Source organism: Neoarius graeffei, chromosome 18 (assembly GCF_027579695.1).
Source record: "Neoarius graeffei isolate fNeoGra1 chromosome 18, fNeoGra1.pri, whole genome shotgun sequence".
In the NCBI taxonomy this organism is placed as follows: Eukaryota; Metazoa; Chordata; class Actinopteri; order Siluriformes; family Ariidae; genus Neoarius; species Neoarius graeffei.
In genome coordinates, this window is record NC_083586.1 from 45318250 (window position 1) to 45345544 (window position 27295).

Sequence of the window (27295 nt, forward strand, 5' to 3'; positions counted from 1 at the left end):
AGCCTGTCTGCATCAATTCATTTCACTTTCGACGTGGTACATGTAGAAATAAGTTTTTTCAGACCTGTTGTCATGGTCACTAGTTATTCCATCTTGTAGGAGGAATATGAACGGTTTTTGACAGGAAGTGAGAGGCGCTGTACATGTGGCTCAGAAGGAGACGTTGCTATATTTAGGGAGCAGACCATGTGCAATGGCAGAACTGCAGCAGTGCAGCAGCAATGCAACGGCTAGTTCAGGCATGCAGACAATGACGAACCGTTTAAGCTAACGACCGGCTCGTAGGGTTCTAGTGATTTTCAGCGTCTTGCATGTGTCAAGAACAAATGAGTGTAGGATTTAAAATGGGCGAAACAGAAACAAGGCTGGTCTTTAAAAAAATTAATTTGGTCATGCCCGGACATTCAAAGTCATTTATATCAAATCCCTATTAGTGGGCAAAAAAAGGTCAACTGGAACAGATGCAAATCTTATTTTGATGGCGTTTTGGATATCAGTCCTGGTCACTATGTAATAAGGTTCTACAAATCTGAATGGGGAATTAACATTGGGTCATGCAACTTTAGTGCCATTGTGACTTTTGACTAGGGTAAAAATACAAGTAATGCTGAATCTAAGATTAGATGGAGCACAGATGCTTGATGTGGGTAAAATATATTTGTTTTATGTTGGTTAGCAATAGGGCCACTCTCTCAGTACAAAACTAGCTGTTAGTATTTATGGTGGTTCGTTAGGGGTATATTATTGCTAAAACTGTTCTCAAATCAGAAGTGCTGGAGGACCAGAAACATGCGTTAGCACTAGCCTGTCTTGGTACAGAATGTGTCAGTGATTGTTACCTTCTTGTATGCTACAGTAAGGTCAGTGTTGCTAAAGTGTCTCTTAATCTTTATCCTCAGGTTCCTTTAAAATCGTGTGTGGACATCCCTCCATGAACAGGGAGGTACAGAGGAACACAGCGATCAGGTGAGACAAGCTCCGTTTTGTGAGCGTAGTACTGCTTTGTGGTGTCTTTAAATTAATGTTGGAATTTTGTTTGTACTCCTTCTTGGAGCAAAATCCAAAAGACACATGCATGGTTTACTCTGTGGATTTGGATCACCTTGTGTTACGCTAGTGGGACAGACCAATTTAAACACGAGCTCGGGATCAAACCTGATAAAAGATCAGAGCATTACCTAATCAGCCACTGTTGTCGCTAGCGGACTCTGTATCCTCATGTCCTCATTGGCTATGCCTCTGACCAGTGAGGTTGAAGGGGGAGGAGATAGTGCTGGGTTTTCACCCCTCCTGTTTTTTCTCCCCCAACAGAAGCATTTTGCTCTGCTTCAGTAGAGGAAGTGTGCTAGTTATTCTAATTTGATAGAGGAAGTGGGTTAGTTTTCGTTTAGGACTTGGCTAAATCTAACTGCTGTCTTCAGACTAGTTTGATCTCAGAGATTTGCTGAAGATGGCAGTGTAAGCAGACTTGTTTAGGTATAGTCATTTGTGTAGGTTTTTTTTCTTTCTTTCTTTCTCCTAAGGTTGAACTGCATTTTAAAGGCTTAACAGTGTTTAGTGGAGAACTACTAACCAGTGGTATTGGGACAAACGTGACAGTTATTGTGTTAAAGGGTTTAAGTGGTATATAGACTAGAGCAAAGTGTCATGTAGGGTGCAGAGTGCCACCTAGTGTTCATAAAGATAATTATCTTGGACCAATAAACCAGACGCAGCTGTTAAGACCTGACTAGATGGAATGTTTAAAGTGTCACTGTTTAATGAAGTTGATCATTTGACTTGAAATAATTGGCCAATTGTCTGTTTTTTAGTTTAACCAGGTGAAAAAATGGAAGTTGCTGTTCCAGAAGAGCCTCAGAAGAAGATTTTCCGTGCTCGAAAAACCATGAAGATGAGCGACCGTCAGCAGCTGGAGGTGCTTCACAGCACCTTGGTGACCACAAACCCTAACTCCTCTTCCTCACGGCCTCAGACGCCGCTGGTAAATGGAACACATGGAGAGGATGGACAGAAGGGGAAGGAGAAGGACAAGGAGCCTGGGGCAAAGTCTCCTGCCTCACCTTTGTCACGTTCTTCTCCTGTACCATCGCGCTCCATCTCGCGTTCGCGATCACCCTCTCCAACTGTCAGTGAAAATCGAAACCCCTCCCCTTCACCTTCTCTGAAGAAAGGTTTGGAGAAGGGCAAAGGTGAAGAGAAAAAAGGAGAGAAAGATAAGAAGGATGATAAGAAGGCAGAAGAAGCCAAAGCTGACAAGATAGAAGTGAGTCATGCCCAGGACCTTAAACACCTGAAAATTGACGGCTCTATTTTCTTGTAGAAAAACTTTAACATTGAAGTGTTTAGGATTCTGCTAACGTAAACGCAGAATTTAAAAAATTCTGACAATCCTGCAACTCAAGACTCCTCCCACAATTATTGTTTATTCACCTTTTTTATTCCAGATCACGAAGTCTGCACCTACCGGTTCTCCAGTGTCTGACAAGAAGACGGAGCAGAAAAAGACTTCCACAGACCAAGCGTTGAATGGCGAGCTGCCCATGGATACAGACAGCACTTCCCTTGACAACGGTTCAGCGGAGGAGAAAAGCAGTAAGAGCATCTCCTCCTCGTCTCCTTCCGGCTCTCCGGCCGCCAGCCTGGAGTGTGACCCGGAAGTGAAAGAGGGCTTTCTCTGCCTCAGTGAGGAAGATGAGGGTCAGGGAGAGCAAGATGAGGCGAAAGACAGAAACGAGGAGAAGATGGATGTGGATCCTGAGAAAGAGGAGAAGAAAGAGGGAGAGAAAGGGTGTAATGTGGCAGAAGGCACAGGTAATTAGTGCCTATTCGTGATGCCAATAAAGTAGTCCTTTTTCGATCGAGTGCCTGCAAGTGACACTCGAATAATGCGGTGAACTGCAGGTCGTTCAGTTTGCAAAGCTAAATGCTGTGCAGAGTTGTTTTTGCAATTGTAGGCAGCAGGTCTTGTGCAAGAGGTGGCGGCTGCACATGGGCAACATGTTTTGTCAACAGCACACATCTGTGATTAAGATGGTGATGGAATATCATCTCAGGATGTGTCGGCTGTAAAGGCTCAGATTTGCAAGTATGCAAGATAGTCTTTTGTTGAAGTAGGGTGTTTACTTCACACCTGCAAGTGGTGGTTGATGTGATTTATTTTTTTAAGATTGAGAGTTTAAATGTCTGTACTGGCAGGGTTAAAGTTCTGGTCAGAACACTGTTTAGAGGATTAGATGACACTGCTGTGAGTAAAACATCTGGTCAGTGGAGAAGCATGGGTTGTGCTAGGCTGTGTAAATTTGGACTTGAGCTTCCATCCGGTCAGGACGTGGAGTTGTCTCTACTTGCCGGTTAATCACGTGGCCTGTTATATTGTGAACTTTGAGGGAGCATTGAAGGGAAAGTGCCAACTTTTTTTTTTTTAATTCCTATCATTGTATCTTTTACAAGTACCACTGGGATGTCATACTGAGGCATGGCTCTGAGCAGGAGAAATGGCGCAAGCAATGATGGGGGAGGAAAAAATCATACACAGCGCTAGATTAGCTAATCTGTATTCTAACGCTCCTGATTGTCTGTCTTATTGAACTGGGCTGAAAGATGTCTATCAGGAACCATTCAGGCCAGAGGTTAATTGTAATTTCTTGGGAATAACACCAGAGATGTTGTATGATGAACACTTGACACAGTTTGATTTTACTTGTGTGGAGAACAGGAAAATTATGTCCCTTGCGGTTTTGGTTACAGAGACGCTTATACCAAAACGGCTGCTGTCAGAGCCAACCAGCTGTGCTTATATAGCCATACTGGAACGCTTACATGGTGCTGTATTGCACTACATACTTATCTGAAATACAGAATCAAAATGTGTGCAATGTTTCTCAAGCCTTAACCAAATGCACTGCTCTGTCCGCTCTTATAAACAGGCTCCAGCAGTACTCCTGGTAAAAAGAGATCCTTATCACCAGTTGATGGGAAAGATGGATGGGATGATGGTGAGCTCAAGGAGGAGAGAGATGGAAAGAGAGCAAGGGTGGAGGGAGTGCAGTTGGAGGCTCAACTGGAGCTGAAGATCACAGCCGAGGCAGGGAGCCGGCTGAAACTGGAAAAGGTTTGTTTTGGTAACATCCATTTTTAATAAGGAGATTTGAAGGCTTTGAGTGCGAACCCCCACCCCCCGGTCATTCATTTGTTTATACTCCAATATTGACTTTTTTTTTTTTCTTTCTCTCAGGTGGTGCAGCAGTTGGTGGAGGAGCGCTTGCGTGTGCTGCAGCTGACCGTATTCGACCACAGTGTACAAGAGCTGAGGGACAGAATGGAGAAGATTGATGCTGCTACTAAGCAGCAGAAAACTGTCCAACACACCCTGCAGGTGAGTCTTAATCTAGCACCAAGCTGTACTACATGTTCACATTACTGTGACACTTGGCATAAATTTCCAAATGTATTTACGATTCCCTTTCTGTAGTTGTGGATTTGGCTATTTAACAAATCAGGAGCAGTGTCTAGCTGAGCAGCTGTGCTACATCTGGCAGGTTGGATTAGGTTTTTATAAGGGTTTATAAGGCTAGTGCGTTTTTATAACCGTTTGCATATATGTGTATATGTATGTATATATGTATGTGTGTGTGTCACACTTTGCTGCTCTTGCATACGATTTGATCAGTTAACCAGGTGTTTTGTAGAGGTTTGAATGTAAATTGTCAACTTGCATTTAAAATTCAGATTAAAAAAAAAAAAAATTTGTTGAGATGCATCCATCTATAATAGAAATTTAGTGAACACTTAACTTCGTAATGTAGAACAGTTATTCATAGAAATGTAGAACATTTAAAACGTTTTCTGTAGGGTCTTGTTTTTGCATTTTTATCACCGGTGTCAAAATGGCTACCCGAAAGCTTTAATATTATCATAGGTATAAAATGAACGTCATTCACCTTTTGAAGAGGGGAATGAGCAAAGCAAGGAGATCGGGAGCTAATTTTTATTTATTTATTTTTCTTTCCCTCCAACGTCTGTTTGTGAGGGTGACACCATGTGTTCAAACCTGGAATTAAATTAAAATTAACAGTGGAGCAACTTATTATTTATTTTTTTATTTTAGTTTCATTTACAAATGGCCTTGTAATTTGGATGCCCCAGACTAAGGCCCTGTCCACACGGCAACGGATTCAGGTGACTCCGATACAATTGCTTATCGTTTAGGCCTGGCATCCACACGGCACCGGCGTTTTGGGTGCCCAAAACGCAATCTTTTTGAGAACGGGTTCCAGAGTGGAAAGATCTGGCAACGTTGCCGTTGTGAAGTCGTCTGGATGAGTAGAACGGATTTGTTTACGATGACGTCACAACCACATGACTGTGAGTGCTTCACGCCGGGTAGAAGTGTAACGAATATCACCAGGATATCACCAGGAAAAAGCCTTACAGAGCACTAGTGAGAGTGAAACACGAGCTTGGATATTATTATGTTCAGTGTTAGTTCACAGTAGTAATGCAAGAAGCAGAATAGTGACAGTAATAGTGAAGCAAAAACATGCAATTGTACAAACACTGCAGCTCTACAGCAAAATATTAATTTATGAAATGGTCTGATTCTTAACACCAGTAGTGCCAATGATCATCTCATTGCGATGCGATGCGAGTTGTCAACAAATCCTATAACTTGGTTCATGAAACGCGCTTACAAAATATTTTCACTGTGAATATTTATTGTGTAATGGTGCAAAGTGAGAGAGAGAGACTCTGCCCTTAGGGCAGAGTCAATCCCGCCAGCAAAAATAGGGGAAAAAAAAGGAGCGATCTCACCTCTTCAGATGTTGGCTTAAGTCCGACAATACATTCCTCAAAAAGGGCGTAGAGGAGCAAATTAATCCATCAACGTGTATCATTCAATTTATTCCGGACCATTAAAGACGCCGCCTTCCGCATAGAATCATACGTCATCCTCGCCGCCATATTGGATAGGTCAAAGCGGAGAATAAAGATTAGCTGCGTTTAACTGTACCAACAGGTTTGCTGCCCAAACGAGATCACATGGGATTACCTTTCACAGGTGAGACTGGAAAAATACTTTTCATTGTATTTGGTCATTATAATGTAATTTTACGAACAGATTTTCCTGACTTTGTGGCTAATATGAAGTCTCGCGCATAATAGTTTATGCGCATGCGTCCTTACTACTTCTATTGTTCTGGTGTCTCCGAAGGGACCGTCTTACAGCGCCCCTAGAGGTGTGGCATGTGTATTGCATCGTTTTCAGCAAGCGTTGCGTTGCCATATGGACCTGATATTTTACTGATCGTTGCCCATTTGGACACGATATATTTTTAAATAACATCTCGTTGCCGTTGTTGTGTGGATGTAGCCTTAGACTTTAGAGGGGTCCTTGAATCACAGCAGTAAATGGATAATGATGTAGAAGGCGGATGTTTTGAGATCATGGAGAACTTTGTGCTAAAGATGGCAAATTTAGAAAATCTTCTATTAACAAACTCATTCTTGGTTTCAGAGTAAGATTGCACGACTTACCAAGAAGTTTGGAGCTGCTAACCAGGTATCTGAGAATTCCAAGAAAGTTCAAGAGGTGGGTGGAAAGATTACAACCAAATCAGTTAATCATGGCTCTTTTTACATTTTCATTGCCTCAAGACAAGACATTTTGAGTAATTGATTAACTGAACAGCTTGCTTTGGAAAGTAAGTATTTTTGTTCTCTAATAGGTTGCTGTTGCCACTGCTGCTAAACCTACTCTCACACCCACGACTACGCCAACAACTCAACGGTGAGTGTTTCATTTAAGGTTTTGCTAATTAATGGCAGCTAACAGGTGTCTGCAAAATTCTACTTCCTGTTGTCTTCAAGATTGTTTCAGCCTGAGCGGTAGAACTAAGGCCCCGTCCACACGAGTACGTTTTTGTCGAATCTGCATAAATACTTTATCGTTTCGGCCTCGCGTTCAGACGGAGCTGGCTTTTTCGAGGTGTGAAACCGGTATTTTTTTTGAAAACGGGTCCCAGAGTGGAAAAATCCTAAAACGCCAGATAGCCCGGAGTCGTCTGGACGGCGAAGCGGATTTTTTCAGAAACGATGACGTATAAGCCCCGCCTCTCTAACCTTTAACCTCAGCCGCCGCCGCTAGACGCATCATAACGGCGGACTACAGGCTTGTGCTCGTACTGCAGAAACAACTCAGTCTATTACGGCTGCTACAACAAAACCTTCTGCTTTTATATTACTGCGAGGAGCAACAAAACTTCTCGTGTTATGAGCTTGTTTTGTAAACAGCGCATGACCTTTATACGCATGCTCCATGGCTTCTCTTCCGGTTTTAGTGTATTGGTGTGGCGGCGTCACAGCGCCACATACAGGCCTGGCATATGTACTACAGCACTTTGGGTTGTTTCCAGTGAATCGAAACGACGCCATGTTTACGGAGATTTTTTTCAAAACGACAGCATATTGGGTGAGGCTGCATACTCGTGTGGACGGGGCCTAAGAGTATAGAGGATGTGCAGTCACGTGACCCGTCTGTGTTTACTCTGCCATATTGGACGGCTTCAGGATTGTTTACCTTGCGTGAGCGTAATGGATCCAGGGAGTAATCCCCAAGAAAATTTGGAAAATACCCCATCTACAAACTTGTCTAAGTTTGTTCAGCATCTTGAAGGTGACGTGAGGCAGCGTTACGTGGAAAAGTGTTCCAGGTTGGGGATTGCAGATCCATACAACTTGCCGCAATCTTTGTTCAGGGAAATTCGGAGCTGCGGTGCCAGCGATTTGCCTGATCTGGCCTACCACGACATTTACAATTTTCTTGTTAATCGTGAATTGTGTTACACTGGCAAAGCCCTCAAAGCTTACAAGAGCCTGGAAGCTTATAAATATTTTGTTGCGGGATGGGTATCCCAACTATACCTCTGGAAGGTTCCGAAGAAGAATGTCTACTTGATAACCTCACGGGTAAGTGGCATTAAGACGTTTATCATAAAGAGACTATGCAGGACGTTTTATCGTAAGAATGTTCAAAATCTAAACTCAGTTCCAGATAATGACAGGGTTGTAAATATGTATGTTTTTGTCTGAAAAAAAAATCCACATCACCGCTATCAATCCGAAAATCAACTTAACAGATGTACTAGGAGTATTGAATTAGAATTACACCTACCTGATATGAAGTGTTCACTACAAATTCAGTTGGTAGAACTGGGGTACCAGTTTTCTCTTCGCACAGCGGACACCCATTTTGTGCGTCTCTCCTCGTCTGCGGGGAATCTATAAAATGACAGGCCCTCCTTTTGGCTCTGTCTATTGGTACAACCAAATGCTGAACAAGAGAACCATTCTCGAAAGATCTACTCCCACACACTTGATAATTAGAACGGGTTCGTCTAAGTTCTATGCGCGGCCATGCCGTACAAGATGGCAGATAAACAAATATCACATGACCTCGTGACCTCACGTGCACGCTCTCTACAAGAGTACTTTGACATTGTGATCTATGAAACTGAAAATGGTATTTTGTGTTGATGGGGAAACTTGAAAAGCTGGTGCAAACTGGAAGACCCTCTTCAAATGCTGCCTCCAAAGACAGAAATTTGTGATATGACATTATTTAAAGACCCAGTTATCAGTTCAGAATAAGTGCTGCTGGCAGTGACACATCACCCAGTTACACTTCTGTGCATAGAGGTTTGCCAAGGGAATAAACATCCGATGTTGCAGATGAAGACCTCGAAAAGAAAATGACCCCTTTACTGGTAACCATACTTGGTGGAACTCTGCATCACATGCCCCTTTTCCACCAAATCAGTTCCAGGGCTGGTTCGGGGCCAGTGCTTAGTTTGGAACCGGGTTTTCTGTTTCCACTGACAAAGAACTGGCTCTGGGGCCAGAAAAACCGGTTCCAGGCTAGCACCAGCTCTTTGCTGGGCCAGAGGAAAGAACCGCTTACATCAGCGGGGGGGCGGAGTTGTTAAGACCAACAACGTTAGCAAGACCGCCAAAGCCGACATAACACCGGCTAACGTTAGCTCATAACAAAGGCTAACATAACCATCTCGCATTCAGTATAAGTAAGAATCAAAACGTTATTAGGTAAAGAACGTAATCGCCGTCCACTCAAAACCTGTCGATCAACACAAACATAGTGGATCTGCCGTTTTCTGATCCCAATGAAGCACCATAAAGCCAGAAGCAGCAGCTGTACAAATGTGAAATTGTTGTTGCTGCTGCTTCTTCTCCGTGTTGCTTCAATGTTCGCGCCAAGGTTTATGCAAACGCAGCAACGTAACTGACGTATACAGTGACGTAATGACATGGATCCTCTTAGCACCCCGAGCTATGGAAAAGCAAACTGGTTCTCAGCTGGCTCGCAAGTTGAATGAGTTGTGAGCCAGCACCAGCACTGGCCCCGAATCAGCCCTGGAACTGATTTGGTGGAAAAGGGGTAATAGTGAGTCACTTAAAGAATTACAGCCCCGGTCACCTGAGCGAGTCATGCAGTGCATTTACATGCACATCCAAATCGAGCTACTGTCGGTAATCGAGCTAAGGGTCCCAGCAGGGTGCCAGAGAAATCCAATCCTACATGCACACAAGGAAATCGAGCTATTGTGTGAGGTACATTGTGCATCTGAGCCACAGGTGGCGCTACACACCCCATCGTGTTGGTACACTTCCGGTTGTCGTCATGAAGAAGAGCTATTCAAGAGTATAAACAAAGTTATCAGCAGTGTTGCCAGATACTGCTGACGTTTTCCAGCCCAAAACATGTTCAAATCCGCCAAAATGCACTTAAAACTGCCCAGTCTGGCAACACTGGCAGTTCCGTGTTCACAAGTTCCGTGCTCAAGCTGTTAGGCTTGCTCTAACAGACTGTATGGCTACAAACTGTCCTGCGCAGACCACTGTTTTGTAAGACAACTTATTTTTGCACAATTGTATATTTTTCTAAAGTCCATTTTTTGCTTACAAAATTTTTTTTTTTTTTGCTTACAATGTAACTTATGTCTTAATAAACACACAAAGTTCAATTGTTTTGTTTTTATTGATATTCTTCAGATGTTGGACATTTTATTTATTTATATATATATAAACACACACAAATACAATGACTTGTTTATGTACACAATTCAGTTATGCAACAGCTGTACAGATGTATTTGGTGATACAGTAAGTGAACTAAATTTTAACAGTGCAAACAATGCCACAAAAAGAAAAGATTCATGCCGTTGTCATGCCGACCGAGGCTGTTGTGTTTCCCGCTTGTGGTCTCGTCACTTGTCACTTCCGGAAGGGGCAGTGCTAAAGTAAGTAGCTCGAATACGTAGCTCGATAGGGTATACATGCACTAAGTAGCTCGGCAAAAATCGCATAATCTAGGTCATGTAGCTCGATTCCGAGAAATCAAGTTCGGTTCAATTTCAGCCGAATTAAGGTGTATACATGGCATTTTGAACTTCGATTTCAGTCGCGCAACGGCAGAAATTCGATTCTCTCTATGTGCATGTAAACGCACTGATGGATGGATTTGACACCTTTTTAAAGAAGCCATCCACTGGATTGAAGAGGCATTGTAGCCAGTTAATGCTGACACAATAGTGGGTGATTTTTTTTCCAGAAAGCTGATTTTGACTGAACATGATGGCATTAATGGCCTTCGTTATGGCATACAGAAGAGGAAACTCCTTACAGTGTGTCTTCCACAAGCTAATCTTTTTTTTTTTTTTTTTTTGAAGTGAACCATGATTTTTAGGAAATATAATGACCAAACCATTGGGACATTTAACTCTATTTGCACAGACCAGCCATAACATTAAAACCACTGACGGATGAAGTGAATAATATTGATCTTGTTACAGTGGTACCTGTTAAGGAGTGGGATACATCAGACAACAAGAGAACAGTCCGTTCTCTTGTTGCCTGATTGGGCCAAATTGTGATGGCCAGGCAACTGGGTCTGAGCATCTCCAAAACAGCAAGTCTTGGTGTTGAGGGGTGTTCCTGGTATGCAATGGTTAGTGCCTACCAAAAGTGGTCCAAAGAAGGACAACCAGTGAACTGGTGACTGAGTCATGGATACCAAAGGCTCGTGGATACACAATGGGAGTGGAGGCTAACCTACGGTAGGAGCCACTGAATTTTTCCCGTTCCAGCTGCACGCCATGCGACTGCCATGCCGTTTCCAGCTGAAAGCCAGCGGGCTGCCAGCCAGGGCTTACACCCTCTCCGTCTCCTATTTTAATTCTAAACACGCCCATTCATTCGATTCCGTGGTGTCGCCATTAGATGGCGCTTCTCTCATAAAAAAAAAAAACATAGCCTACAGTCATTCCGTTTAGAGGCAAAAATGCATATTATGCAAGTTAAACAAATGCATCAGATTTGAAACTGCCAAATGCTGGGAGGACAGGCGGCACATACAGTAACAACAAAATTTAAAAAAAAGTTGCTGACTGTATAGCCTATTATAGTTTACTACAAATGATGATTCTTCCCAAAACGATTAGGATAGATTAGATATTGGATATTAAATCATTTTATTGAATGTTTTTACACGTTGCTTTGGCAGAGATTTAACGAAGTAACACTACTTCACTATTGTACTAAAATGCTGTATCTGTACTTTACTGGTGTAGGCTTTTTTTTTTTTTTTCCCCTACAGTACTTCCACTTTTACTTCACTACATATTTTCGATGAGTTTGATGCTTTTACTCAGACATTTTTTTATTTGCTGCATCGTTAATTGTTACAATTTGTGACAACCCGAAAATTGCAGGGTAACCCCAGCCCTCCGCAAGCGATGCTATCGGCGAAAGAACCGGCTACACGGGGCTCCGTTTCAGAAAGCAGGTTTTGTGGAAAAACTGAGTATGTTGACTCTGAGATGAAGGAAACTCTGGGTTTTCGGTTTCACAAAGCTGGTTCAGACTGAAGCCTGCAGACTGGTGCGTCCTCTTCTTAAAGAGCCAGTTAATATTGAAGCACATACTATATCTCCGTGGGGAGAATGTGATCAGACCCGGCTGGATAGTTTATCGTTATGTTTGAGTGTTTCCGTTTTTCTGTACAATCGATCATTCATCTGAACAATATCCTCAGCCCTCGTATCATTTTGTAATAGGCCTACATTCTTTGTGTTGCTTTTTGGCATTCATAGTTTAACATCAGTGACTCTAAGCATGTTTCCAAGGCAACTATCTGTCAGGCTGCCACACTGTAAGAAGTGATTTTGGAGAGTGGTAAATATAATCTATGCAAACCAGATAAAAAATGTTCTTGATTATTGCAGTCAGCCAAGGAATTATAAAGTAATGGGTAAATTATACATATGCTACCTATTTGTTAACAGTAACAACTGTTACATGGAAAAATACGGTAAAATATACCCCAAAGCCATGAGTCCTGTGCTCCAAATTGCGCATGCGTCAGACTGTGCGTCTGAGTGAGCGGGACCGGGAACTCTCGGACTGCCATCTTCCTCTCTCCGGCTGTTAGTTTAGTGAGTTATAAAACAGGTTCATTACTTGAAATGTTGTGTGAAGCTGTTGTACTGCACTTTATTCTGTTTTTTTTTTTTCTTTTTTTTTTTTTCTGGATTAAAAACATTGAGATGATGAACCATCTGAAAGTCTTTTTTTGGGGGGTACATCTTACCTTCTCCGAAAAAGTAATGGTTACTAAGTGATATTAATTACCTTTGATTAGTAATTATCAGGTATTACCTACTAGCAAACAAGAGAATTTTACCCAATTTCAATGAGAAAGTAGCTGTTGAATAGATACATAAATGTGAGGTAAATTTTACCCAATTTATTTAAGTATTTCATAGCTTTTTATTTCAGTTATTTTATACTCAATATATGGAATTAAATCTACCCCAAACAAGTCAATGCAAATTGTTACCTCAGATTTATTGGGTAAATTCTATAGGTTACTTTTTTCAGTGCAGGACTAGGCAAAACTGTGGGTCTTGGTAGTCTGGTGGTTACTGCACATGTCTTGTAACTCCTGAAACATGGTTTGATTCTTGCCTTGGGTTTTTCACCCTCACTCCTCTCCCTGTTTTCTGCCAACCTCTATACCAGCTACTATTAAACAAAGGCAAACTCGCTCAAAAATAAATATTAAAAAAAAAAAGTGACCCTTGCAATGAAACACTGCACTTTTTAGCGTTACATGTAGGTCCTGCTTTCAAATAGGCTAGGCAATATTAAATAGTGGCAATGTTGGGATGACTGAAAACGGACTTTTTTTTTTGCTTATAAGACTTTACTAACTACTGAAATCTATTACAAGTTGAATATAGCCACTGATCACTGTTTCATGAAGTAGGCCTTATAGGGCACGCTAAACAATATGCTTGTGATGAAAGCATAGCTTAATTGTTTGAATCCGTGTATCATTTCATTCTTTCTATTTTCACTCGGCAATCAAAAAATGAAAAAGTGACCGGTTATTTTATTTCTTTTTATTTTAACACAAAAAACGAAAAAAATGACTGGTTTTTCATATTTTTTACTTTTTTGATATGAGCCTGGCGGCACAGTGGTGTAGTGGTTAGCGCTGTCGCCTCACAGCAAGAAGGTCCAGGTTCGAGCCCCGTGGCCGGCGAGGGCCTTTCTGTGTGGAGTTTGCATGTTCTCCCTGTGTCTGCGTGGGTTTCCTCCGGGTGCTCCGGTTTCCCCCACAGTCCAAAGACATGCAGGTTAGGTTAACTGGTGACTCTAAATTGACCGTAGGTGTGAATGTGAGTGTGAATGGTTGTCTGTGTCTATGTGTCAGCCCTGTGATGACCTGGCGACTTGTCCAGGGTGTACCCCGCCTTTCGCCCATAGTCAGCTGGGATAGGCTCCAGCTTGCCTGTGACCCTGTAGAACAGGATAAAGCGGCTAGAGATAATGAGATGAGATGATTGCCAATTAAAAATGGAAAGAACGAATGATACACAGTCCGTGTATCATTCATTCTTTTTTTTTTTTTTCAATAATACGCAATGACTCGGTCAGGCCCTTTCTTTAGTGTAATAAGAGACAGTAGAGAGGTTCATGCCATTTGTGTATTTTTATTAAAACATGCACACACAGTGCAATCACAAAACAGTATCGTATTTGAACCGACAAGATGGTTATCATTTCCCACTATCCCCTCCTTTCTTCCTAATAACCAGATTTATCACGTTTGATAAACACGTTATAAGTCTGTTGCAGAAATCCATGGTCCTTTTCGTCTCCCAGAACACATGTATGGCCTGGACTAGCTCCTGTTTTGTACCTGGCTTTGCCTCTTTGTGGATATAGTCCTTCATGGAGTGCCAAACCAGTTCAATTGGATTCAATTGAACTCTGCTGGAGTTTTAACCCAGTTGATGCCCTCTGATGCCATGCAAGCTGCAGCTGCGGTGTGCTTTGGATCGTTGTCCTGGAAAAAGCGGTGATCAGACCCAAAATATTTCTTGACGTATGGCCCCGCAAATTCTTTTATGATGGTCTCCTCGAAGTAGGTTCTGTCCATTATCCCATCAAAGATGACAGAGGGATCTGCCCCTCGCCTGGAAATCATTCCCCATACATGCAGCTTCAATGGGTGTTGTGGTTTTGAAACGAAGTGGTCCTTTCTGTGGAAACTTTGCCTTGCAAAGTGCTCCAGTGCAACTGTCGTTTCGTTGGTGAAGAGTACATTGTGCCATGTCTCCCCTGACGCCTTCCACTCAGAAGCTTGCTGCAGCCTTGCCTCTTTGTTGCGCTCCTTCAGCATTGGGCAGAAACGGGTCTTGGAGAATTTCCAACCCATCCATCTGCGAGCACGGCGTATACTTGTCGTGCTCACTTCAACACCAAAATCTGCCTTGATTTTCTGCTGAATGGCTCGGGCATTCATTTCGGTGTTGGTCTTTGTCAGATCATCGATTGCAGCAAGGATATTGCTGTGAAAATTAAGGAAAAACATTAGAGAAAAAATCAATTGCTTTCGTACGTACTTTAATGTAAACTATTTTACATTCCCTCAATGAGTTGGATACTTACTTCTGCAGTTTTCTGGGAGCTGAGCATCGTGGTGGTCTCTCTTTGTAGTGATCTCACAGCTCTGTGTAACGTTAATGCCCCTGCATGCTAAATTTTGCCTTCTCTTGTGTTGACTTTCATTTTCTCTCATTGAACGAATCTGCTGGGAATTCTCTCTGCTGCTGCACTTCACCTTGGTTGTAATGTAACCTACTGTGGCACAGTGGTGACATTTAACGTTAACTTGGCGGGGATGGGAGGTGGGGTGTGATGTGATGGGGGCCACATGTGATTGGCAGAAGTGGGCCCACAGACCAATCCCTCAACACCAGCCTTTGCTGGACCCACCCCTAGGACCCCGGCTGCAACAACTCCCTTGCCAGACATTGAGCTCCGAGCTCTTTCTGCTGAGCGGGAGGAGGACTTTTATAAGCAGTGCCACCAGCAAGGACCGCACTGGCCAGATATTTATGCCGCAAGCATTTTCATGGCTCTTACACCTTTTGAACAGTATCCGCGCTTTCTTTTCTTGTTACATTAATAGGCTAGCATAATAATGATAATGTTTCCCATTAATGATATGACAATGGCGGCCCATCATTCAATATATGTATCATAAAAATAAACTAGCTTATACAGTGTCTCTGCAGATTAATTATTAACAATTATAATAATAAATCAATATTAAAAACCTGACATATACAGAAGATTTTCAACAAATAGGGGGCAGGGAAGCTTGCACACTCCAGCAGTGAGTGATCTGTGATAAGAGATGACTTTGAGAAGCAAAAAAAAAAAACGCTCAACACCAGCAAATGTGGATTAAAGCAGAAAATTTCGTTAGGTAAAATCATTTTAGAAACCATTACATTCTTGTTTTTTCAATAAAAATATTTTTTTCACTTTATAATGCTTAGTTATGTGCCGGGGCTCTGTCAGTCATTGATGGCCTAACTAATCACGGCACTGTGGTTCTTTTCCTGAGCCTTGGCATTGTGTGGCTTTTTTTTTTCTTTGTTGATGTGATAAACACAGTTCATTAAAAGGCCCAGAGATTTTCACTTCTGCTGCATGCCCCCTCCCCTCTGCAAAAATTGTGTATTCCTCTCAAGGTGCTAACGGTCTCCATTGTATTGTGAACAGCCACTCCACCCCCCACTGAGGTTGCTATTCATGAATGGTAATTTGGTTGTAGGTTACACCCCAATTTCAATGACAATTTACTCTGCCAAGCTCATAATGTCAGAGGACCGATGACTGACTGGAATTAGTGCCCCCAAAAACACTATTTCAGCTTGGAAAAACTACAAACACAGTATAACTTCAAGAAGAAAATAAATGTTTATTTCACACTAAGAAAAGCAGGCTCACTACATATGGAGGCTATACAAAGCACAGAAATGTAGCATACAGTTGTCCCACCTAGCAGTTTCCACATTCCCATGGTGAGTCTTTCCTAGATTTGCCACAGGTGTATTTGCGGCAGCGTACACAAAGTTCGGTGCTTCTGTTATTATTGCAGAGTATGCGCACCTGGCACTGTCTTTTTCTTCTGAGAAACTCTCTCATGCTGCTGTTTGTGTTCTTCCCCTTGTGCCTTTTCCTGCAAAAGCCTGTTTTGAAGTTCCTCTCCAAGCTCCAGCATGAACAATTGGCGACTTTCTTTGGATCCTGTACATGCTGTGTACAAGACATGTGCATTTGTGACAGCCATGTCAAGCAGGTTGTAAAACGCAGCCATGGGCCATCTTCGTGTTCCTGCATGCACCGAGTAGTTGCGTAATTTCTGGTCCATGATATCAACGCCGCATTTGAAATGGTTGTAATCAACAGTGTTTTGGTTTTTGGGTGTCCACAATTTCCACTTTCTGATGCATGGTGCTCAGAAGACATATTTCTTTTTTTTTTTTGTTGCAAACACCATCAGCAAGGCACTTCCAGATGTGAACACCTGTGGAGTACAACTGGCGCCCCGAGGTTTCCTTTGCAGTTGCTGGTAGCTCCTGACGATTTTTGTTGATGGTGCCAAGCAGAGTTGTTGTTCGTTGAAGAAGCCTGTTAGCCAAAGACAAAGAGGTGAAGAAATTGTCCATAGTTACAGTCCTTCCCTGGTCCATAAATGGTTCCATCAATTTCAAAACAACATTCTCTGATAGCCTCTCTCCCGTTGGACGAGTGGGATCTTTTCCCAAGTAAGGAATGGCATTACACATGTATTTTGTGTCCAGATCTGCTGCAATCCAAAACTTGATTCCAAACTTGTCAGGCTTGGATGCAATGTACTGCAGAAAGGGACAACGAACCTTTGAAGGAAATAACTGCTCATCCACGGTAACATGTTGCCCTGGACTGTAGGACGACACACAATTCTGAACAAACCCCTGCCAGATGTCTGAAATTGTTGCAAATTTGTCCGTTTATATGCGCTCCTTGCGGGTGTCCTTGTTGTCGAAGCGAAGGTACCACTTTATTTCAAGAAAGCGGTTACGAGGCATTATGGCTTTGATATCTGGGTTGCCGAATCTATTGGCCCACATGAGTCACATGGCACCAATGTAGCCCTTGGCAGCCCTTCGAAAAAGGATTGTGAGGAACGCCATCAGCTCGAAGACACTCAGCTGCCAGCTGGGATTTGTTCTATGGCCCTCCTGGACTGTGCAGTCTCTGATGGTCAACAACATACTGATATCCAACAAACACAGGAAGCTTTGAAGGCGACTTGTGATTTTTGTGTGTTGCAAACTGTTGGCCCTCCAGATCCATTGAATGCTGTTTGTGGAGTTTCATGAGCAGAAAAGTCTCCAACTTTGTGGTGGAACCACACAGTGCCATCTTTCGCCTTCTCTGTGGATCCAGGTGTTATGCCCACATCTGCAACTATTTTGTTTTTTATTACAAGGGGGTTTGACGTGCATGTTTTCTTCCTCCTCATCTGATGTGGTCTGTCTCTGAACTGTCCTGCTCAATCACACACTTGGGTTAGGGTTTCTGGAAAGATCCACATCCTGGCCTAGGCCAAGGCTGTGTTGTGCACTGTCCTTCCCGAGCCCCATTTTCAATGCTCCGCAAGTGCCTGGTCAATACCCCCATGTTATATTTGGGTTATTATTCCATTATTATTTGAGGCTAGGTTTTGGCCTAGGGGCTAAGGCTAGGGGTTGGGTTAGGGGTGAGCTCAGGTTGGGGTTAGATCCAGGATTTGGGGTTGGGGTTAGAACTGATCCTTCTTGGTTGCCTTGGTTGTGACAGTCAGTGCGTTTACATGCACATAGAGAAAATCGAATTTCTGCCGTTGCTCGACTGAAATCGAAGTTCTAAATGCCATGGAAACACCTTAGCTAGGCTGAAATTGAACCGAACTTGATTTCTCGTAATCGAGCTACACGACCTAGATTATGCAATTTTAGCCGAGCTACTTAGTGCATGTATATCCTATTGAGCTACGTAGTCGAGCTACTTACTTCAGCACTGCCCCTTCCGGAAGTGACGAGACCACAAGCGGGAAACACAACAGCCTTGGTCGGCATGACAACGAATCATGACAACTGCATCATGAATCTTTTCTTTTTGTGGCATTGTTTGCACTGTTAAAATTTAGCTCACTTACTGTATCACCAAATACATCTGTACAGCTGTTGCATAGCTGTGAATTGTGTACATAAACAAGTCACTGTATATATGTGTGTGTGTGTGTGTGTGTGTGTGTGTGTGTGTATATATATATATATATATATATATATATATATATATATATATATATATATATATATATATAATATATAGTGTCTAACATCTGAAGAATGTCAATAAAAACAAAACAATTGAACTTTTTGTGTTTATTAAGACAAGTTAAATTGTAAGCAAAAAATGGACTTTAGAAAAATATACAATTGTGCAAAATAAGTTGTCTTACAAAAGTGGTCTGCGCAGGACAGTTTGTAGCCATACAGTCTGTTAGAGCAAGCCTAACAGCTTGAACACGGAACTGAAAACTTTATACTCTTGAATAGCTCTTCATGACTACAACTGGAAGTGTACCAACACGATGGGGCGTGTAGCACCACCTGTGGCTCGGGTGCACAATGTACCTCACACAATAGCTCGATTTCCTTGTGTGCATGTAGGATTGGATTTCTCTGGCACCCCTGCTGGGACCCTTGGCTCGATTACCGACAGTAGCTCGATTTAGATGTGCATGTAAACACACGGAGTGTGAAGTCTGGTTAGGGTTAGAAACAAAGAGGCTATTTCTCAGGTAACACAATAATTACCGTATTTTCTGGACTATAAGCCGCTACTTTTTTCCTAGGTTTTGAACTATGCGACTTATACAAAGGTGCGGCTATTCTGTGGATTTTTCTTCCACCGCTAGGGGCACTCTAACCGGAAGTAGAATCAAAAATAAGATCGACGAAAAATCAATGCAAAGAAGAATTAGCAGATCTTTAGCAGATAGAACACGCATGACAAATTACTAACTGGTAATTATTTTCAAATCCTTGCCCCTTCATGCAAACCACACGAAGAAGTTCGTATGATGCAAGTTTTAAGTTGAAGGCCATCGAGTTTGCTATCCAGGAAGGAAACCGTGCTGCTGCACGCAAGCTTAGCGTCAGTGAATCTATGGTGAGACGTTGGAGGCGGCAGCAGGAAGAGCTCATGCAATGCCAAAAGTCGAGAAAAGCTTTCAGAGGACATAAAAGCAGGTGGCCTGAACTTGAAAATGTCCTGGAGGACTGGGTGAACACACAGAGAGCAGGTGGCCAAGGTGTATCCACTATACAGATCCGACTGAAAGCCGAAACAATCGCCCGCGAAATGAATATTGAAGATTTCAAAGCTGGGCCGTCATGGTGTTTCAGATTTATGAGACGTAAAAACCTGTCCATTAGGGCACGGACCACTCTGTCAGCAACTCCCCCCTGACTATCAGGAAAAAATTGAAAACTTCCACAAATTCGTTGAAACAAAGATACAAGAAAACTCCATCGGACCAGACGACATCATAAATATGGATGAAGTCCCTTTGACGTTTGATCTGCCACTGACCAAGACTGTTAACAAGACAGGTGCATCATCCGTGTTGTTGAAAACAACAGGCTACGAGAAGACGCACTTCACCTGCGTTCTGGCATGCACGGCATCCGGACAAAAACTTCCACCAATGGTGATTTTTAAGCGCATAACTATGCCGAAAGAACAACTCCCGAAAGGCATAGTGGTCAAAGTTAACACCAAAGGGTGGATGATGGAAGGCCTAATGAATGAATGGTTAACGGAGTGCTACGGTAAGCGCCCGGGAGGATTTTTTCACCAGAAAAAAGCACTGCTTGTTTTGGATAGCATGAGGGCCCACATCACAGATTCTGTGAAAGCAGCGATCAAGAAAACAAACTCCATTCCAGCTGTGATTCCTGGAGGTACAACAAAGTATTTGCAGCCACTTGACATCAGTGTGAATCGGGCATTTAAAGCTGCACTCCGGGTTGAGTGGGAGACTTGGATGACAAGTGGTGAGAAGTCTTTCACAAAAACTGGCCGCATGCGAAAAGCATCCTTTTCTGATGTCTGTCAGTGGATCCTAACAGCGTGGACTGCTGTGAAAGAATCCACCATCACCAACGGGTTCCGAAAGGCTGGACTGCTACGCGAAGAGAGCAGCGCACCTTCAGAGCTAACTTCACCGGAGGATGACAGTGACACGGAGAGCGAGACTGATGGAGACAGATGTGACGAAGCGCTTCTGAGGCTGTTCAACTCCGACACTGAAGAAGACGACTTCATGGGTTTCAGCGAAGATGATTAAAGTGACTTGTGGTTTCAAACACAGGAGAAATGAAGGTAAATAAATACCGGTTACTTTCTCTTGGTTCTGTTCCATTTTAATCAGCAAAGTTGCTGCCGTGTTAAAAGGCACTGTTCGGAAAGAATCTGTTCAGGTACATACATGTACATTTACAGTACAAAATCGTTCTGTACATGCAGTAAATATCTAATTTTTCAACATAGATATCTGCGGCTTATAGCCCGGTGCGGCTTGTATATCTTTTTTTTTTTTTTTTTTTTTTTAAATAGAGCGGATGCGGCTTATATACAGGTGCGCTCTATAGTCCAGAAAATACGGTAGGCTTCTTTACACAACAATGGGAGGCAGGTAATGGTATGTTATACTTATTCACAAATTTGGGGGGGATTTCATTGCAGACTAAAGTCTGCACTTTGGGCCTTCTAGTGTTAATATGTTGTTAACTCCAAACACTTCTTATTCATTGCAAAACATTTTATTTCAGCGCTGTATACAGGTATTGAGCACACAATGTGACCACTTTTATGCGGTAGCCTAATAATAGAACAACCCAAAAATTGCGGGGTAACCCCAGACCTGCGCAAGTGATGCGCTACTGGCAAAAGAGCTGGCGACGTATGGGAAAAAAAACCCCACACCTTGGACCAAATACATATTTTCGGCACGCTGCTCCACCAGTCTGTAATGGTATTTTTCATATGATTACATTACGGTGTAAATGTGGTCTTGGGGGGGAACCCCAAACCTGTTTGCAGACCTTTTGTTAAAATCGCTAAAAGTGATGTAATATTGAAACATTGAGTCTTGCAGGGTAAACTACAGTATGGCGTCTAACCTTTTTGTAATGCATATATGCTCGTAATGCTGTACCTTCATCAACGGGATCGTGATCAAAAGGACATGCCATGTTCATGAAAAAGTTACCTAATGGACTTCCAATGCCTACTAACTACTGATTTTATTTGAATGACAGATGGCAGAACTACGCTAAAACTCTTTCTGCTGATTGAATGAGATCAAATGGTGTGTCTGTGAAAGAGGGCGGAGACAGAGAAAAACCCCTGTTTCATTGATAAAAACCTGGTCCCGACCAGGTTAGATTCACAGAGGTTGTTGCAGTATATGGTAACAGTCCGAGAGATTAAGTTCCCTCTCTTTGTGAAACAGGCTTGAGTTTCCCTTCTTTCCCTGGTTTAGTTCCCTCCCTTTTGTGAAATGGAAAACCCAGAGTTTCCCCTCATTTCAGGGTTTACAGACTCAGAGTTTTCACTAAACCTGCTTTGTGAAACGGACCTCAGGTTTTTATCAATGAATCAATGCTCTCACATTCCAGCAGATATTGTGTGTTGCACCGCATTTCTTATGGGAGTTTGGTTTTTTTTTAATACAATATCGGAGATGCTTGAGTAGGCAACAGTATGCAGGGCGATCAGAAAAGTGTGCCTCGATCTGAAACGGCTTTTACCCTTTTTTTTTTTTTTTTTTAACCCAACTCCTTCCAGTGTGTTTTCCACAAGCTAATCCCCCCCCCCCCTTTTTTTTTTTTAAGTGAACCATGATTTTTAGGAAATATAATGACCAAGCCATTGGGACATTTAACTCTATTTGCACAGACCAGCCATAACATTAAAACCACTGACAGATGAAGTGAATAATATTGATCTTGTTACAGTGGCACCTGTTAAGGAGTGGGATGCATCAGGCAACAAGAGAACAGTCCGTTCTCTTGTTGCCTGATTGGGCCAAATTGTGATGGCCAGGCAACTCGGTCTGAGCATCTCCAAAACAGCAAGTCTTGGTGTTGAGGGGTGTTCCTGGTATGCAATGGTTAGTGCCTACCAAAAGTGGTCCAAGGAAGGACAATCAGTGAACTGGTGACTGAGTCATGGATACCAAAGGCTCATGGATACACAATGGGAGTGGAGGCTAACCTATCTGGTCTAATCCCACAGAAGAGCTACTGTAGTACAAATTGCTGAAATGGTTACTGCTGACCATGATAGAAAGGTTCCAGAACACCGTGCATTGCAACTTGCTGTGTATGGGGATGTGTAGCTGCAGACCAGTCAGAGTGCCCATGCTGACCCCAGTCCACTGCTGAAGGCTCTTACAACAGGCACATGAGCATCAGAACTGGACCATAGAGCAATAAATGGTAGTTTGGTCTGATGAATCACATTTTCTTTTAGATCATGTGGATAGCTGTGTGTGTGTGTGTGTGGTGCTTACCTAGGTAAGGGACGGCACCAGGATGTATTTTGAGGGGGAAGGCAAGCTGGCAGAGGCAATCTAATGCTCTGGGGAAACCCTTGGATCCTGGCATTCATGTGGATATTACTTTGACACATACTACCTACCTAAACATTGTTGCAGACCAAGGACACCCCTTTGTAACAGTAGTATTCCCTAATGGCAGTGGCCTCTTTCAGCAGGATAAAGTGCCTTGCCACACTACAAAAATTGTTCAGGAATACTTTGAGGAACTTGATGTAATTCAAGATGTTGACTTGGCCTTCAAATTACCCAGATCTCAATCTGAGTGAGCATTTGTGGTATGTGCTGGACAAACAAGTCCGAGCCATAGAGTCCCCACCTCTAAATTTGCAGGACCTGTGAAGGATTTGCTGCTAACATTTTGGTGCCAGATACCACCACATACCTTCAGGGGTCTTGTGGAGTCCATGCTTTGATGGCTCTGAGATGTTTTGGTGGCAAAAGGGGGACCTATGCAGTATTAGGCAGGGTTTTTTTTTTTAAATACATTTTTTCTTGACCAGCTCTTGTGGACCCAAGTGTAATGTAATGGTTGATGCAACAGAGAAAAGGATGTTTATCTGAAGGGGGGGGGAAAACCCTATATGGTGCTTTTAAAAGGGTGTGTTTATACTCCACTGCAACTTGCTTTTAGACTTGAAATAGCGGACTGAAATATAATGGAAACTGTATATATTTGTTTTATTACAGCACCGTAAGGGCCATGCTGGACACAAAGCTGTCCAGTCCTTCTGCAGTATCATCCAGTTCTAGTGGTGAGTGCATGTTTTTCTGGGTTAGTCATGTTATGAAGCTAACCACTAAAGTCTAGGATTGTTTCAGATATTGAAACTAGGCTTTATTTATCAAACGATACTTGGTCTTTCTCGTGTCCTTCAGCTACCCCAACTCAGCCCAAACCTCACTCCACTCCAAGTACACCGACCTCCTCAGCATTGGCCGCCCCTGCACCCATCCTCCAGCTCATAACCACAACAACAAACTCTACACCCTCTTCCACCAGCTCCTCTCTGAGTGGCCAGGCCCAGCCAGGCACTCTACTGCTGCAGCCCCGCCCAAACACAGGTGCCATGACGACTAGCACGGCCACATCAGCTGGCCAACCGATGTCCATCCAGCCTTTGCTAATCCAGCTGCCACTAGCTGTGGCTAATGGCCAGGCCGGGACCATAGCTGGAGGAGTTGGCCTGATTCCTGTGTCCTCCTTGGCCACGGTTAACAGCCTTAGCAAGGCCAAGACCACAACAGCCACCACTTTTATTTTGCAGAAGACAGCAGGAAGCGTTGCAACCTCCTCCTCGTCTGTTCCCTCTTCATTGGCCGCCTCTGCATCTTCGGCAGTGACTCAGATGCCACCAAGTAGGCCAGTGTACCAGGGTGGCACAGGCACCGCGAGCTCACCTAATGCTGGTATCTCTGTGACAACAGCCCGTGCCCCAACACAGTGTGCCACCGTGGTTGGAATGGCTACTGCTTCATCGTCCCCGGCAACCACAGGCCCTGCTGCAACAGGCTCAGCAGCAGCTGCGGCTGGTCCACCATCAGCCTCTGAAATGGCATCCAAAACAGGTGTGTGTACTCATACTTGCCAGCTCTATTTTGTGTGAACACTTAACATGCAGGTTTTTTTTTTTTGTAATTTAGCTTGCATGTGTAATAATGCATATTTCACTAGATATAATTCAATTCACTGAAAATACTTGAATATCTTGCTCTTTTCATTTCAGATAATCAAGCCACCCACTCTGCTCCAGCCAAATCTCCTGCTCAGGTAAATGTAGTACACTGGTGTTTTTAAACCTCATGTGCGTGTATACATAACATGTCAAACATCATAAAGGGCTGTATGGTAGAGTGGGGTGGGGTTTTGTGTGGTATGGGTGTTCCCCCTCCTCCCCGTGTTTTCAGTATTTAAAATTACCACAACTGGTATTTAGTTTTTAGTGATGCATATAGCATAGCCATAACAGTGTAACTTCAGAGTTCCTTATGGTAGACAATCCAGCATTCTGTCACATTGCTAGTTCAGTTGCAAAGTAAACATTTATTACTTCCTGTCATCTTCACAGCCTGCTCGTCCCAAGGGTTCAGTCATTGACCTAACTGAGGATGATGATGATGTCCAAGGTAAATTATTACATCTCCACTTGGCTCTTGTTGCTCATCTCCTCTTCTTTACTTTGTGCTCACTTGCCCATATGGTCCTTCACTCCCTTATTCTCTCGCTGGCTATGTGTTTTTAGTTACTGGTGTGCAGAAGGCTACTGCTCCTGCTGTTCCTACCAATACACAGCGCGCTCCAGGGCCTCCCCCAGCATTAGTGAGCTCCACCTCTGTTGGTGAGTTTCTCCATTTCACTGCTTCTCTTTTTCTTGTTTATTATTCTGCACTATAGATCATTAGCCCTGAGTAGTTAGTTGACTTCCTATTGCTGGCTGGGTCCCCCTTGATCAGTTCTCATATTTGAACATCTTTCAGTCTGGCTATTAGCTCTGTAAATATTATTGCCCTATTTTGACATTTGTAGTTAAAGATCTTTTTTTTTTTTTTTTTTTTAAAGCAGGTCGTGCTTCAGCGCAGCATCGACCCTCAGTGGTAAGTGGCTGTGACTAGATCTTGAGAACAGCTGGCAATGCTTTGACACTTTCCATGTTTTGCTTGTTGTATGAGTAATTCATTGTTTCCAATATTAATGTAGTCTAAGCATGCAACTGTTTGAGTTGCAAAAAATGTGTATAATGTAGTTGTTTGTACTAAACAATTGTTATCTGTTCAGGACTCACCCTCTAAATCGCGCACAAGCTCTTCATCCTTGGCTTCTCTTCCTCCGTTGCCATTAGCCCCGGCCCCACCAACTCGTCTGCCCCCAGAGGCAGCGCACACATCTCCTCCTCAACAGCCTCAACTGAAGCTCGCGCGTGTGCAGAGTCAGAACGGCATTGTGCTGTCATGGTGCGTGTCTGAGACGGAGCGAAACTGTGCGCCGGTGGACAGCTACCACCTCTATGCCTACCACCAGGACCAGCAGAATGCATCATCGGGCTCATCCACACAGTCACCTACACACTCGCTGTGGAAGAAGATTGGTGAAGTGAAGGCACTGCCACTGCCCATGGCCTGCACACTCACCCAGTTCGTGTCCGGTTCTACGTATTACTTTGCTGTCAGGGCCAAAGATGTGTACGGCCGCTTTGGGCCGTTCTGCGAGCCCCAGTGTACCGATGTCATCAACCCACAGTCCTAAGTTTATGTACTGAATTGTGTTCGTTAGCGAAGGAAAAATGTGGTGTAGTCGGCAGAAATATCCAAACTGTGGGAGAGACTGAACTGCTAATGATGCATCAAACTACTTATTGAGTTAGGAAAATCCCCAAAATTGGATAGGATGTTTAAAATAGGCACACATGCCCTACAGAAACACAGACTTGCACACTAGTCAGTAATTTGACGCTATTTTAAGGAAAATGGGGGAAATGGCACTGGTCTGAACTGTGCTGCAAACGGTATTTTCCATGTGTAGAATGACTCTGTACAGTTAAGTGTTGAACCAATAGGTCAGATATTTATACGTTGTGTTTGGTCTGTTCCAAATTTTTCAGTTCTCTGTTCTTTTTCTGTTCCTTTTTTTTTTTTTGAAAATGTTTTTTTTTAATAAAATGACTTTCAATCCATTGCACATATGCTCCATAAAACAGCATGGTATCAAGCTACATGAAAAGACAATGGTGGCATTATTGTTTTGTAATGTTCTGTCTGGTAACCAGACGCCCAAAGAACAACCTTCAAATAAAGGTGTTTAAAATGGAAAAAGGAATCCCTGTCACTTGAATTTTTGATTTCCTAATTTGAATTTAAAGGGCAAATATGTAATAAAATAAGCTCTACCTACAGTATGTATAAGACTCTACAGATGCAACTCTGCTGCCTCATGAGATTCCCAGGGGGAATTTAACTGGGCACCATTTTTAATGTCTAAATATCTCAAATTCAGCTGTTTTGTTGATCTAAACTCTCCACAAAATACCTCATTCTAAGGCAAACATACTAACTGCTCTGTGTGCATCTGTGTACACAGACAAGCCACCGCTTAAGACTCCTAAACATTACGTTACTCTTTAGAGGTTAACACTACACATTCTGGAAGGAAAACAAAATACACCAACCAGGGGTGGGTTTCTAAAAAGCCTCTTAACACCAAGAGCATCC

General features: G+C 42.9%; 1 protein-coding gene across 5 annotated transcripts in view; it reads left to right on the forward strand.

Annotated features, from left to right (window-relative positions):
• atf7ip (activating transcription factor 7 interacting protein) overlaps nucleotides 1-26899 on the forward strand; it is a 75121-nt gene extending 48222 nt beyond the window's left edge. For 2 of the 5 annotated variants that reach the window (XM_060898904.1, XM_060898905.1), the window contains 14 exons: nucleotides 900-966; nucleotides 1812-2263; nucleotides 2445-2811; nucleotides 3927-4111; nucleotides 4235-4375; nucleotides 6515-6589; nucleotides 6726-6787; nucleotides 23780-23844; nucleotides 23969-24658; nucleotides 24817-24860; nucleotides 25159-25216; nucleotides 25333-25428; nucleotides 25650-25684; nucleotides 25866-26899. In XM_060898904.1, coding sequence (XP_060754887.1) covers nucleotides 1829-2263; nucleotides 2445-2811; nucleotides 3927-4111; nucleotides 4235-4375; nucleotides 6515-6589; nucleotides 6726-6787; nucleotides 23780-23844; nucleotides 23969-24658; nucleotides 24817-24860; nucleotides 25159-25216; nucleotides 25333-25428; nucleotides 25650-25684; nucleotides 25866-26333 — 2721 coding nt within the window. In that variant the 5' untranslated portion in view covers nucleotides 900-966; nucleotides 1812-1828 and the 3' untranslated portion in view covers nucleotides 26334-26899. Of the gene's footprint in view, nucleotides 1-899; nucleotides 967-1335; nucleotides 1477-1811; nucleotides 2264-2444; nucleotides 2812-3926; nucleotides 4112-4234; nucleotides 4376-6514; nucleotides 6590-6725; nucleotides 6788-23779; nucleotides 23845-23968; nucleotides 24659-24816; nucleotides 24861-25158; nucleotides 25217-25332; nucleotides 25429-25649; nucleotides 25685-25865 lie in introns of those variants that run through there. The other 3 variants (XM_060898907.1, XM_060898908.1, XM_060898906.1) reach the window with 3 other exon arrangements.
• Nucleotides 26900-27295: the final 396 nt, after the last annotated feature.